Consider the following 14,174-nt stretch of genomic DNA (forward strand, 5'->3'; position numbering starts at 1 on the left):
ACGCAATATACTCCCAAAAATCAGTTACCAGAAGAACTAGAACAACAAGAACAGTAACACCTAGAACAACTAAGAAGAACAGAATAACCTAGAAGCAAGAATAACAATAAAACCTAGAACAAGTAGAACATTAAAAACTGTAAAATGAGACCTAGAACAAGAAGAACAGTAAAACCTAGAAGAACGTAGAAGAATAATAAAACCTAGTTCTTCGTTTTTGAAATGTGGAAAATATACAATATGAGTAAAATAGTAACGTAACGTACCTTGAGTATTATAACTTCGTTTTTTCTGGAGATTGTTGATCGAGAGTTCTATGTTGTGTTGATGGAGAGTTCTAATCTTCGCGACGAGTCCTATCTCTGCAGTTTGGAATGTTGCTCGAAAACGGACGGTTTGTGTTTTCTTCGAAGGACTTGGAGAAGTGGAAGAGTGCGCCATTAAGGAGCGCTATTTTACGAAGAGCAATCGTTGAGTGGGGCGCGTGTAGTTTACGTTCCATTCAAAGAGAGATGAGTGCGCGTGTGAATGAAGTGTGGACTGGAAACTTGTAAAACTTGTAGAGCCTCTTTGCTTGTATGTGTAGCAGACCCCTAAAAAATATAACATTCTAGTAATAAAAAATAAATAAAAATGTTATACTTAATACGTAGCTTCAACACCTAATACCTAAAGAAAAGAACACCCTTCGGCACAATATAATCTCCCCACCATGTAGCTATAGGACCTGATTAGTAGAAAAAATCGATTTTTTTTTTCATGGTCCATGACCACGTGTCACTGTTTCCACTATTCCTCTCAAATCTCTATTTTCTATCTTCCTGGACTAATTTCTAATTAGAAATTATAGAAGTGATCCACTAGTGCTTCTCCGAAACTTTTTTTTTTCTCTTTTTTTTTTTCCTACCCAGTTTGCTAAATTATTTCTCCTTTCTCCCTCCAAAATCGCTTGGATCTCTTCTCAAGCACAATTTTTTTTTCCACCAACTATTCAATTTCTCTCTCACTTTCCTTCATTTTCCGTCCTCAGATCACCGTCACCGTATTTTATATCAATTCACACTGCTAATTGACTAATTGATTTGATTCCAATTTCCAACGCCACAAAGATCTAGGGTTTCCGCTGAATCCCGCAGCTCCTCAACCGCATTCAATCATCCAATCGTTTACACGTTCTTCGATTCAAACCCATTGAAATTCAGCTCGCTACAGTCTCGAAAGAATTGTAAAAGAAGAATTTTGATTGAAAGAGTCGGTGTGATTTTGATCTATCTTTGTGGTGTGACAGTTTTGTGTTCTGGTGAATGAGAGATGAGCATGGAGGTGGTCGTCGATGCGGCGTCGTTGGACGTCGAGCTGTTGCAGCTACCGGAGCTTTCCGGATTGGCACTCAAGTCTAACCTCAATTTCGTCGAGAAGCTCTTCGACCAGTGGCTTTCTCTTCCAGACAGCAATCGACTGGTATGCGCCTTTATCAGTTTCCGAATTGGCGTCTTTGCTGCATTGCCGGGTTTCTTGAATCAGTCTCTTAGCTTTTGTTCTGTCCCTTTTTTTTGGGTTATATGTGTTATATATTTTCATGAATGGCGTGAAGAATGAATGATCTGATTTAATAGTTCTTTACTCATGGTTGTTTGGTTGGCGAAGGATTGTGAGAAAGATGAGGTGCTTGAGTGATTGGGATTAACCAAAAAGGGGAATGATGTTGCCACTTGACCGCTTCAGCCTAAAAATTTCTGCCATTAAAGATAAACCAAAGGTTTTTATAGCGTTGCACAGATCCTACCCTGTGAGAATCATATCATTTTTTATATGCTTGTTTGTTCCTATTGACGTGGTAGGATTTACCATCTCCTAAGCTATATGAGTAAGCTCATGTTGGTAATCCAAATATACAATACAAACTACTAATTGACAATGATACACTTGACAACCTTTTAGTTCTTGAAAGATTTTGTGTCATCAATTTAATCCTTAAAAATACATGTGACGTCAGTTTGGTCCATAAAAGATTTGTGACATCTTCATTCCCTGAAAGATACATGTAACATCTTGAGTCCTTGATAGATATATGTGACGTCAAATAAGTGATAAGTATCATGCATCTTTCAAGGATAAAATTGATGTCCAATGTATATTTTAAGGGCCAAATGAATGTCACATATATCTTTGAGGGACTAAGTTGATGCCCACAAATTTCTTCTAGGGACTAAACCGGTATCTTGCTTATCTTTTTAAGATTAAATTGATGTTGCAAATCTTTCTGGGGCTGAATTGCTATTTTAGTCTATGGTTTAAGTATTTCTCCTTGAAGACTCTACACAATATAACTAGTGTAGGTTTTATATTGGAATCACATCTGGGTTGCTAAATGTGTAGGTAACATCACTGCTCAATGAAGCAAAGTCAGGTGCTCCTTTGAACGTCACTGGAAATTGCTCTAGTCCAAATGCTTCAAGTAATTCGTTGCCTTCCATGTTCCCTGCTGGCACTGCTCCGCCTCTTTCACCAAGAAGTTCATCTGGTTCCCCTCGCATAGTGAAACAAAGAGCTGGCCCTTCCAATTTGAGCTCCCCTTTGAAAGTTGTCAGTGAGCCAGTTAAAGAAGTGATACCTCAGGTCTGGCAAATCTAATACATTTTCTTAAGTAAAATTTATTAGAAACAGAGGAAGCGAGAGTACATCTAAAAGAGGATAGGATTTGGATCATGTGAAGTGAGCATGCTTGTAAAGTGAAGTGGGATCTAACTACCATTGGATCGTTTACTAGAACCTATACACAATGGAAGTTATTGATTCAAGGATAGTCAATCCTTTGCTTTTCTGTGCTAGAAGAATGGTCACTTTAAATGATCTAAATTCCAGAGGATATGATGTCCTCCTAAAATGAAAACGTCACATGGAATAATAAGGGAAAAAAAGCAGGCCAAGTTGCCCTATCCCATTTCTTATGCAACATGGCAACTTTCTGCAACAACCATTATCAGAACCACAAATAGAGGCCATACATACAGTCTTATCCCATAGTCCCCTAGCAAATTGATGGACAGACAGACACCTTTAAATAAAGGAGCATTGCATTCAAGCCAAACCCTAAAGGATTGCATAAACTACACATTGCCACAATACTCGGGCCTCATTATTGTTATAAAGCCTGTTACTTATTTGTATGAAGCTGTTCCAAAGTTGGGAAATACCCAATGCTTCCCAAAACCCTGCGAATACACAGCAAGTAATATAATTAGTCATTTAAAGATGCACTGTTGAGTTCTGTTAATATTTTAGTTGGTGCTACATTTCTGTTGCATGTGATTGGCTCATTTATTATTTTCTTTTTTCCTTCTGTGTTTATGCTTGTAACCTAAATATATGCTTGCAGTTCTACTTTCAACATGGACGTCCTCCTCCAAATGAACTGAAAGAACAATGCATGTTAAGAATTGATCAGTTATTCCATGATCACTTGGATGGCCTGCAGATGCATGGTGAGATATCATGTTTATAAGTAGAAGATAGCCTGAAGGGAGCAGTGTTGTAACTGGGAAAAACCGAAAAAGTTTTGAAATAAGTTTGACATTCTGGTTTCCTAAGTAATCACACTCACCTCTCTTGAAGTTGAGCAAAAATTAACATATTTGTTATACTTGCCATGCCAGAATTCAAATTACTTACCAAGGAAGTATGCAAGCTGCCATCTTTCTTTTCAACTTCACTTTTCAGAAAGATTGACAACGGAACTGGTGTTGTGACAAGGTGTGTATTTCATTAATCTGGAAACACTAGTTGTGGCTGTAAATTTTGTTGTGCAATGTTTGGTGAATCTTGTTTGAGCTGTTGGTCACTTCATTGATTGTTGTCTAGATCCTGAGTAGCTTTAGAATCATTGGGTCATTCAGAAAGATTATTCATAATTGTGCTCTAGATTATTGCATTATTTCTTTTTGTAAAATCATTTGTGGGACTTTCTTTCACTGGTATATCAAACGGAGAGTTCAACCATTTGCTTGCTTCTTGACTACATTATCCAATCCCCAGTTTTCTTTTCAAAAGATGAAATTGTTCCCTATGTATTGAGATTTGCATTTGAAATTGTGTTAGGGACTTGGGTATTATGGGTGCTCAAAGTCCCACATCGAGTAGTATGGGATGCTTGATGTTGTATATAAGGAGAGTGGTTCTTCCCCTTTAAGAAAGCTAGCTTTTAAGGTGTGGTTTCCCACTTTCCTTAGATACTATAAGAACCACTCTCCTTATATACAACATCAAGCATCCCATACTCTCGATGTGAGACTTTGAGCACCCATAATACACAAGTCCCTAACAAATTGTTATTGAAGTATTGTCAAAATTTCCATCAACATATGAAGATTGAATTATGATTTCTTTCTCCATATCTTTGATTGCTGATTGCTTTTGTTTCTAGTACTAAATTGGGTCATATAGAACTTGTTTCTTTTTCCTAAATCATCTCCTGCTTAATATTCAGGATTTTTTATCCTTTATTTATATATATTATGTACAATGCATTATGCATCTGACATCGCACTGTCAAGGGCTGAGCCAGAGGAACCAAAATTAAGGAGACACCAAGGGGAAGAGATGAAAAAGTCAACAATGAGATCATACACTAAAAAGTTAATACAGTATTTATCTGAAAAGTGCTAGTCATTATTTTTGTCACTAAACAAGAAATCTACTTGTCAAACTGTCATTTATAGTGGGGCAGTATGTTTTGTGGTGTCCTGCTCATGTGTTAAGAATGCTTCCTGCAGAATCTTTTCTCCTTTCGCAAACATAAATCTTCATGTTTTGGCACCAGATCCTGTGCTGATTAAATTTGTCTGAAATTTTGCCTTATTGAAGTATTAAATATGGGTTGGATTCTCTCCTTGCTCTTCACGTAGGGAGTTATTGGTGAATTACTGGTTTTCGTTTATTATTATTTTGTAGTATGTCCTAGTACTTGTTTAATTCCTTGATTTGATATTCCTGTAGGGAAGCATTTATTGATTATTGGATTAATGGCAACTTGTTGACAATGGATATAGCAACTCAAATATTCACAATTTTAAAGCAACCACATCTGAAGTACCTTACTCAGGTTTTTGATTCTATATATTTTTGTCTACTTATCATTTCATTTAGTATCATTTACCTCCTCCATACAGTGATCAGTCTTTAAATATTTATCAGAATATGTTATTTGTTCGTTCCATGTATAATGCTTGAATATTTTTTTATGATCCACACTTTGTTTCCTTCACTAAAACATCTTTAAACATGTCAGGATGATTTTAAGCCTGTACTACGTGAGCTTTTAGCAACACATCCAGGGCTGGAGTTCCTACAAAGCACACCGGAGTTTCAAGAGAGATATGGTTTGTATTATTTTTGCATACTTTGTTCCTGAAAAACATAATTTTCACATGGAAATCTATTTCACTTGCTATTCATTAATATCATTATTCATCAAGAGAAATGTCAAGGATGTGATCTCTCTGATTCTAGATGGTATTTTGTGGCACATTCGTCATTTCTGACAATTAGATCATTGGATGTCCCCTAAGGGGGGCATATTCTAGCTTGGAAATGAAAATTGGAGACCATATGTTGCAAAACATCACATGCTTTAGGGTCTAGGGCCCCCAGAGAAAATGATGGGGAAATTAAAGATGATGTAAATGATACTATCATAGTATTCAAGCTAACTGGAAAAATGGAGCACTCCATGTCATGTGTCATTTGCGGAAAAAAGTCCTAAAGTTTAACTACAATTTAGACCACACTACCACAATAATAAGACCAGCAACTACTAAAGTTTAAGGACAGATTTTACAGTTTCACTACAGTCTACAGTAATAAGACTGGCAGAGGTGTATGGAAAGAATGCCAGGATGGTGAACAACCAACAAAAGATAAGATCAGTATAGTAGATTTGAGAATGTTGCATTAGATGAGTGTACAGATTAGACAAGATAGGGTTAAGAATGATGCTATTTCTGAAAATTTGGGGAAGGTAATTTGGTCATGCGGAGAAGGCTTCTAGAAGTCCTAGTAAAGAGAGTAGAACACTTGAAGGGTACTTAATTGCTATAGGTTGAGGGAGACCAAGAAAAACAAATAGGAAATCATCAAAAAATGTTCTAATTTTGATGATTCAACTAAATAAATGCTACAAGATAAGATAGGATACTATAAGTATAATGTTGTTTGATTGATATGATCGTTGAATTTCTAGTTGTTAAGGCTAAATAAGAGTCTGGTTGTGTGTTTAGAAATAAGAGGAAACAGCTTTCAATATAGAGGAATAATATTTGGTGTAATGTGTAGATGACTCAGAGCAATGGTGAGAGTGGATTTGGAAGTGAATCTTCAGTCTACAGCTGTTGGACAATTGATTGGTGGTGATCTCCTTGTTTGTGTTTATAAAACTATTATTGTTAGAGAGGGAGAGAGTTCGTATATTAGGTGCTATTATGATTATCTGGTCTGGTTTGTTTGTTTTTCTTTTTGTTTTCATCAACTAAAAGCTGTGGGCATTATCGTGCTGTATAGATATACCAAATGATCCTCTGTTCATCCCGCAAAAACTTATGTCCTCTTGAATTACTTGACTTAATCTATGTTTGTGTGTATTGGATATCCAAACATTTGCTTTTCTCCCACAATATCAGTCCAATTCTGCAAAATTTTAATTTGAGTTTTTCAATGAATTGCTCACTAACTAATAAATTTATGTAATGTGATAAATGCATGTGCATGTATTTTTCACTTTTTCCTATATTTTGATATTTTAGTTTCACTAATAAGTGCTATTATAGAATTATAATGTTAACTTATTTTATTAAAACAGTAATAATGTCTGTTGGCTGGACTTCTATTGAAGTTGATTTGTAGAAATTAATGCATTCACGAGTCTTGCTATTGGGGTTTAACTTTCTCGATTTTGTTGTGTTTGATATTCTTAACTTCTTGTGTTTCCATTGCCCAGCTGAAACTGTAATATACAGAATATATTATTACATTAATAGATCTGGAAATGGCCGTCTTACCCTGAGGGAGTTGAAGCGTGGAAACATAATTGATGCGATGCTACATGCAGATGAAGAGGAGGACATCAACAAGGTTTTGAGGTAGGTATACTGAATGAAGTATCAGTTACCATTAGCTACAGAAATGCTTTTTTCTGCCAAAGCACATTATTCTGTTCAACAATTTCTAATATTTTTTGGCAGATACTTCTCGTACGAGCATTTTTATGTTATATACTGCAAGTTTTGGGAGCTGGATACAGATCATGATTTCTTGATAGACAAAGAGAATCTTATCAGATATGGCAACCATGCACTTACCTATCGAATTGTTGATAGAATATTTTCTCAGGTTTGTGTAGATCCATTTTGCTTGTCTCAAGTGTTTTTGTAAGTGTATGAAGCATTGATACTTCATTGAGCTGTCATTTTCACATGGTAGACACATTACGGGCACCAACACTCAAATGACACTTGTCCAACATGCATGTCTTCTGTGTCTTAACAAAAGAATTAAAAAAAAGCTTCTCTAAACATGCTTGGGTACACCGAAATACCGTCACATGTTGGTGTGTTCAACCTTATTCTTGGCCTATACTTAAAATGAGTTCAGAAACAATTATGTATTCTTGATTATTAATTCAAAGAATTACCTAAAATACTTTATATAATTAAAAGAGGCATAAAAACATTAAAAAAATTATTAGTTTGTAGTTTAAAATATCAACAAAATATCAAGATATTTTTATAATCTATCCAATTCTCTTTTATATATTTTATATATATGCCTTGTCCGAAGGGAAGCCTAGGAGCAACAAAATATCAACAAATGAGTTTATCACATAGGCTACGTCCATTACACGCTTTGGATGCGACCCTTTCTCAAACCCTGCATAATGTAGAATGATTGTACTTCGGGCTTCCCTTTTATATGTATGTCGTGTCTCCTTGTCTAACAAAAATTTGAAATTAGTGTGTCAGTTGTCCCATGTTAGTGCTTCATAGGTCACAGGCCTGTGCTCTCTGTCAAAAGGAAATCTTTGGCTCACTGTCTGAGTTTGTGTGTCTCTGCTTTTGTTAACATGATTGATCACATCATTTATGTAAGATGCAGATTTTGACCTCCTTCAATTATCTCAGGTTGCAAGAAAGTTTACCAGCAAGGTTGAGGGAAAGATGGGATATGAAGATTTTGTTTACTTCATACTGGCAGAAGAGGATAAACCATCTGAGCCAAGCCTTGAATATTGGTATTTTTTTTTTCCATTTACCATTAATTTTAATTCTTATTTTCTTCTGAAAGAAGTCATCAGATTAGTTGCAGAGCAGCTGCACTAGACTGATGAAAATTTTGGCCAGTGTTGTCTGGGGAAAAAAATGCACGACATTTGATAGTTAAATGCTTCTTTCTCTTCGATTTATTAGTTAAATGCTTTACACTTAACCGTGTGCTGGACAAAACTCTAGATATGTGACCACTTGTGGATGACTTGTTTCTACTTATGTGTCTGAGAGTCACTATGAGCTGACTTGAATATGTCCTAATTAGGTTCAAGTGCATAGATTTGGATGGAAATGGAGTTCTTACACGGAATGAATTGCAATTTTTTTATGAGGAGCAATTGCATCGAATGGAATGTATGGCCCAAGAGCCTGTGCAATTTGAGGATATATTGTGCCAGATGATTGATATGATTAAACCTGAGGTATTGCCTTTCCATCTTTCTTCTATCAATTTTATTGTCTTATTGTCTTGTGTAATCTCTTTATTTATTAACTGGGTCAAGATATAAAATTATCCGTATACCTCTATCCAAAAGCTTAAGCTTGTGGGAGAGTTCAAAACATACTATCAAAATTTCTATATTCAGAAGGTCTAGAGTTTATTGCATCTTCTAGATAAGAAATTAAATTTCATGACTAGGTGGAATGAGCCTGTGCACTTTCCATGCTTAAAGCCCAATAAAGGCTCTTGTATGTGGAGGTGTGTTAAAATATAAAACCATTCAAATTTTATGACAAGCTGGTAAAGTGAGTGCTAATATAGTGAGTAATTTATAAATTGAATTTTGTGCTAGAACATGCCATATCCCAAACTTGGTTTACTTTGTCACCCCTTATCCTGCCTATCTTTGATTGATATGTTTATATATACACTGCTTTTACTGCATACTTTTCTGACATCTTTTCTAAATTTGAATTTCAACCTGCAGAATGAACACTTTATAACTCTGCGCGACCTGAAAGGTGGTAAACTCTCAGGCAGTATTTTCAATATTCTGTTCAATCTAAACAAGTTCATGGCCTTGGAAACCCGGGATGCATTTTTAATTCGTCAGGTACATATAATATAGTTTATTGCATTGTTTAGTTTTTATGCTTGACCACTGTTAATGATTTTGGTAATTGGTATGTGCTTCTCTATAAATAGGAGCGCGAGAATCCGACATTAACAGAGTGGGATCGATTTGCTCATAGAGAATATATTAGGCTTTCAATGGAAGAAGACGTTGAAGATGCCTCTAATGGAAGTGCAGAAGTCTGGGATGAATCACTTGAGGCTCCCTTCTAGGATTTTATATGTAAGTGCATAAGTTGAAATTTGATTCTTTCGAGCCTGGTAAGTGCTCAGCAAGTCCAAATTATGTCACCTAATTCTTTTACAAGATGAATTCAGAGGTCAAATGTTTCTTTCTATGCAGTATTATCTATACCATTTCCTTTCATCATTTCTTAAAAAGGTGGACACTTTAATGATGATGCCTTCACATGAAGATTACATTCTGAGCCATTAGATGGATCAATATATTTGACTGAACCACCAAACAATTTACAATGTGATCTTCATGTGAAGGTATCATCATTGAAGTATCCACCTTTTAGAAAATATCCAGTCCATCTATGCTGTATTTTAATTTTCTCCATGTCTATCTCTTTTTTTTTATTATATATTAATATAGGGGATGAAAAGAAATTAATGCCCCAGATTTAATCGACTGGCCGTTGCTCAGAGACATTGGACTAAGTATCATCTCAAACTTTTGCTACCTTAAATGGGAAATTCCAAGGTTTTTATTCTGGCATGTGTTTTTTTGGATGGGCAAGCTGCAACAATATTCAGATCTTTCTGGCGGGAGTGATGTACATTGGGGCCATTGGTCATGGAAATTTTGTTGCTTTGTGTACAAATATATCCATGCAAAGTGCTGAGAAGTGACTAGCCCGGTGCTTGAATTATATTGAAATTGATATATCGTTTTCAGTATGCTTGTTATTTGGGGTCACCTAAGTTGTTCCAAGGAAAATTAATTGAAAGATTTTCACTTTTGGACCTTTTTAGTTGTTTTGCTTCAGTGGTCGAGTCACTTTGCCCTCGGATCTCTCTCCAAGAGTACATTTTAGTTTTTTGTCTTCTTTTGTTCCCATCTTGTTAAGCCCATTAAAGAATTTAACAGTAATGATACAATAATTGTATTTTTCCCCCTACACAATTAGATATCCTTCTAAGAGCTTTTCCTTTCAATACTTGACCGCAGAGATTAACACTATTGTTTCAGTTGTATTATTTGGACAGTTAAACGGTATTCGCGAATATGCAGTTCAATCTAACAGTAGGAGAGAAAAGAAAAGTTTGAATGTTGAAGTGGCGATTATATTAAAATTTAAGGTTCATAAAAGTGGGTGTTATAAGGAAATATAAAAGTTAGGTGTTTGAGGGTATATATCTTTTTTGGGCATTACCAATTTGGTGGCTTTGTACATTGGATTTTTCCCTCCTTGTTTTTGTTTAGTGTTATTAGTAATATTATTTTATCAATAGAAGATATTGCATCTTTTTTTCTTTATAACCTGAATATATACGTGCATGTGTGTGAGCGATGCTTCGTACGGGATTTAGAATTCCCACAGCTTAACCGGCAAGTGTACCGAGTCATCTAAGTAATACTTTAGGTAAGTGAGGGTTAATCCCACGAGAATTGTCGGACTGAGCAACAATGATTATCCAATTGGCTTAATTAGGCGAACAAAAAGGGGTTTTTGATGGTTGAAAACGCATAAAGCAATAATCAAAGCGTAAAGAAAGCAAATAAAAGGTTTGGTGTGAAAATAGTGAGAGAAAAACAGTTAAGGCTTTAGAGATGTTTGCTTTTCTTCGGATTAAAAGTTCTTACCAACTATTTTAACAATGCCAAAAACTTGGTGCGGAATTCAAAGTTCCCACAGCTTAATCAGCAAGTGCACCGGGTCATCCAAGTAATAGCTTAGGTGAGTGAGGATCGATCCCACGAGGATGTCAGACTGAGCAATAATGATTATCCAATTGGCTTAGGCAAACAGAAAAGGTTATTTGTTGGTTGAATTCGCATAAAACAGTGAATAAGAGAGTAAAGAAAGCAATAAAAGGTTTGATGTAAAAACAGTGATAGAAAACAGTTAAGGTTTCAGAGATGTTTACTTTTCTGGATTAAAAGTTCTTACCAACTATTTTAACAATGCATGATTCATTAACCGCCACTTTCGTGGTCACTTAATTCCGATTAGAGGGTTAAGTTCAAAAACTAGTTTATGGCCACAAAAATCCTAATTACCTAAAGCTAATAGGATTATATGTCACATATCCTAATTAGTTCATGTAATTAGCAATTTAGGATGAATTTGTTTTCAAGCTGTTATTCAAGTAAGATAACTCTCTCGAGAATCATAAGAACTCATGTAGAATAAGGGTCATACTCTCGTTCCACCCAGATTCATAAAATTAAGAGTAAAAACAATCATTGAAACTGAACCAGTACATTAATTAAAATAGAAAAACAATAGTATTAATCCATAGAAATAAACAGAGCTCCTAACAGTAACCAAGGAGGTTTAGTTGCTCATGACTTACAGAAAAAATTAGGGTTCTCAAAAATGAAACGTCCAAAAGAGAGAAGATCCCAGATACAAGAGATATTTTTCCTTTTATACTAACCTAATTTGATTCGGAAAATAAAATAAAATAATAAATCATAAAACTAAAAGATATTGTTTGTAAATAAAAATTACAAAAGAAAATAAAATATATCAAATACTAAATGCTAAATCCACTAGCGATACTCCAAAGAGAGAGTGAATTCTGTCAGCACTGCTGGCGCTAAACGTCAGATGGGCGTTTAGCGCCCTAAAGGGGGTAGCACGTTGCTGGCTTGTGTCCCTTGCTGGCGCTAAGCGCCAGCGCCCGGGGGGTGCTGCGATCCATTTTATGGGAAACTGTAAATGTCTAAATCCTAATCTCTTAGTGATTCAGTCTCCTCTAACCTTCATTAACCACCACTCTCGTGATCACTCAATTCCGATTAGATGATTAAGTTCAAAACTAGTTGATAGCCACAAAAATCCAAATTACCCAAAACTAACAAGATTATATGTCACATATCCCAATTAATTCATGCAATTATCAATTTAGGAGGAATTTATTTTCAAGCTGTTGTTCAAGCGAGATAACTCTCTCTCGAGAATCACAAGAACTCATGTAGAATAAGAGTCATACTCTCGTTTCACCCAGATTCATAAGATTAAGAACGAAAACAATCCTTGAAACTGAATCAGTACATTAATTAAAACAGAAAAGCAATAGTCTTAATCCATAGAAGATAAACAGAGCTCCTAACCTTAACCGAGGAGGTTTAGTGGCTCATGACTTACAAAGAAAACTAGGGTTCTGAAAAGTGAAACGTACGGAAGAGAGAAGATCCTAGATGCAAGAGATCTTTTCCCTTTTATACTAACCTAATTTGATTCAGAAAAATAAAATAATAAATCCTAAGACTAAAAGATATTGTTTGTAAATAAAAATTACAAAAGAAAATAAAATATAACTAATAAATGCTAAATCCACTTGGGAAGCCCAAAGAGAGAGTGAATTCGGTCAGCACTGCTGGCGCTAAGCGCCAGATGGGCATTTAGCGCCCTAGAGGGGGTAGCACGTTGCTGGCTTGTGTCCCTTGCTGGCGCTAAACGCCAGTTGGGCGTTTAGTGCCCAGGGGGGTGCTGCAAGCTTTTTTTTTCTTTTTGCTCCAAACTCTGCCAAATTGCTTCGAATTTCACCTGAAATAAAAAAACACTAAAACAACTCAAAGTAGTATCCAAAGAAGATTTTCGCACTAAAATACTATGAGATTAAATAAAATCTAATAAAAAATAACTAAAAATGAAAGAAAAAGGGTACAAAATGCTCACGCATCAATGCTCTCCTAATGCAAAAGAATTCCTTGGAGAATTGTGATATGCCGAGTTAGATCACCATTTGATTGGCCAAGTGCAATAGATTTAGATGAACACTTAATGAGCTGATAAAATCCTTAATTTACCCTTTGTTCACAAACTCTAATACCATCCTCTCTTACCCCCAACTCCCACCATCACCAACCTCTTACCCTATCTCAATTCTTCCATCACTCTAACTTCTCACCAAACAATTTCATCATCATCATCATCGTTTTATTCTTACCAACAATAAGAATGAATATTTTTATAGACAAGAAACAAAAGAGACAAAGACTTTGGATTTGGCTACATTGTTCGAATTCAAACTCTTGGTTAAACAATTTTCTGCGAAATTTTCCAAAGACTTCCCCGGCAAATCAAACACTGTGATGGTGAAACTCGAAAATTATCCGTCGCTATCGCGATACTCGGAAGTAGGCATGGACGCCCCTGATGGCAAGGTTCTGAGTAGTGCTAAGGAAGATTTGTAACTTCGTGCTTCTCTTGGGGGTTCTCTTTGTTTCCGTCAAAATACGTTCTCTAAGATTGGGATCTGGTATTTATGTTCTTCTCGTCTTTGTTGTGGTGGTGTTCTTCTTCTCGTCTATAGCGGTGTTTTCTTTTTTCTTCTTTTTGATTGTTGCTTTAATGTGTTTTTGTTTTAATTATATTTGATTGTTGTTATTTCTATTTTTTTATGGTTACATTGTCGCTGCTTTTGTTTTTCTTCTTCCTCACCTCCTTGTTCTTGGGATTTTCTTGTGATTATGGATAAAAAAATTTTGGTTCATTCATTTAATTTTGGTTGGCAAGTTGATAGTGATGGTGGCATGCCAAGGGGTTGATGATAATGATGATCCTCCATTTTCATCTGTGAAGAAGAAGAAGGAATACAGACAA

At 35.6% G+C, this 14,174-nt stretch overlaps 1 protein-coding gene across 2 annotated transcripts; it reads left to right on the plus strand.

Moving 5' to 3' along the window:
- Positions 1 to 729: 729 nt before the first annotated feature.
- Positions 730 to 10,554, plus strand: LOC112775377 (probable serine/threonine protein phosphatase 2A regulatory subunit B''delta). 2 transcript variants are annotated; one of them, XR_003189533.3, is made up of 14 exons: positions 730 to 1,461; positions 2,380 to 2,619; positions 3,380 to 3,485; positions 3,657 to 3,753; positions 4,996 to 5,101; positions 5,288 to 5,378; positions 6,992 to 7,133; positions 7,236 to 7,383; positions 8,172 to 8,281; positions 8,581 to 8,737; positions 9,245 to 9,370; positions 9,463 to 9,613; positions 9,734 to 9,885; positions 9,992 to 10,554. XR_003189533.3 is itself a non-coding variant. In XM_025818960.3 (13 exons), exons 1-12 carry the CDS (start codon positions 1,312 to 1,314, stop codon positions 9,601 to 9,603), a joined length of 1,614 nt encoding a protein of 537 aa, XP_025674745.1. In that variant the 5' UTR covers positions 730 to 1,311; the 3' UTR covers positions 9,604 to 9,613; positions 9,992 to 10,554. The 2 variants fall into 2 exon arrangements, 1 of the variants encoding a protein (XP_025674745.1); XM_025818960.3 differs by lacking the exon at positions 9,734 to 9,885.
- The last annotated feature ends 3,620 nt before the right edge of the window (positions 10,555 to 14,174 follow it).

The sequence above is a fragment of the Arachis hypogaea genome, chromosome 19 (genome assembly GCF_003086295.3).
Source record: "Arachis hypogaea cultivar Tifrunner chromosome 19, arahy.Tifrunner.gnm2.J5K5, whole genome shotgun sequence".
Taxonomy (NCBI): domain Eukaryota; kingdom Viridiplantae; phylum Streptophyta; class Magnoliopsida; order Fabales; family Fabaceae; genus Arachis; species Arachis hypogaea.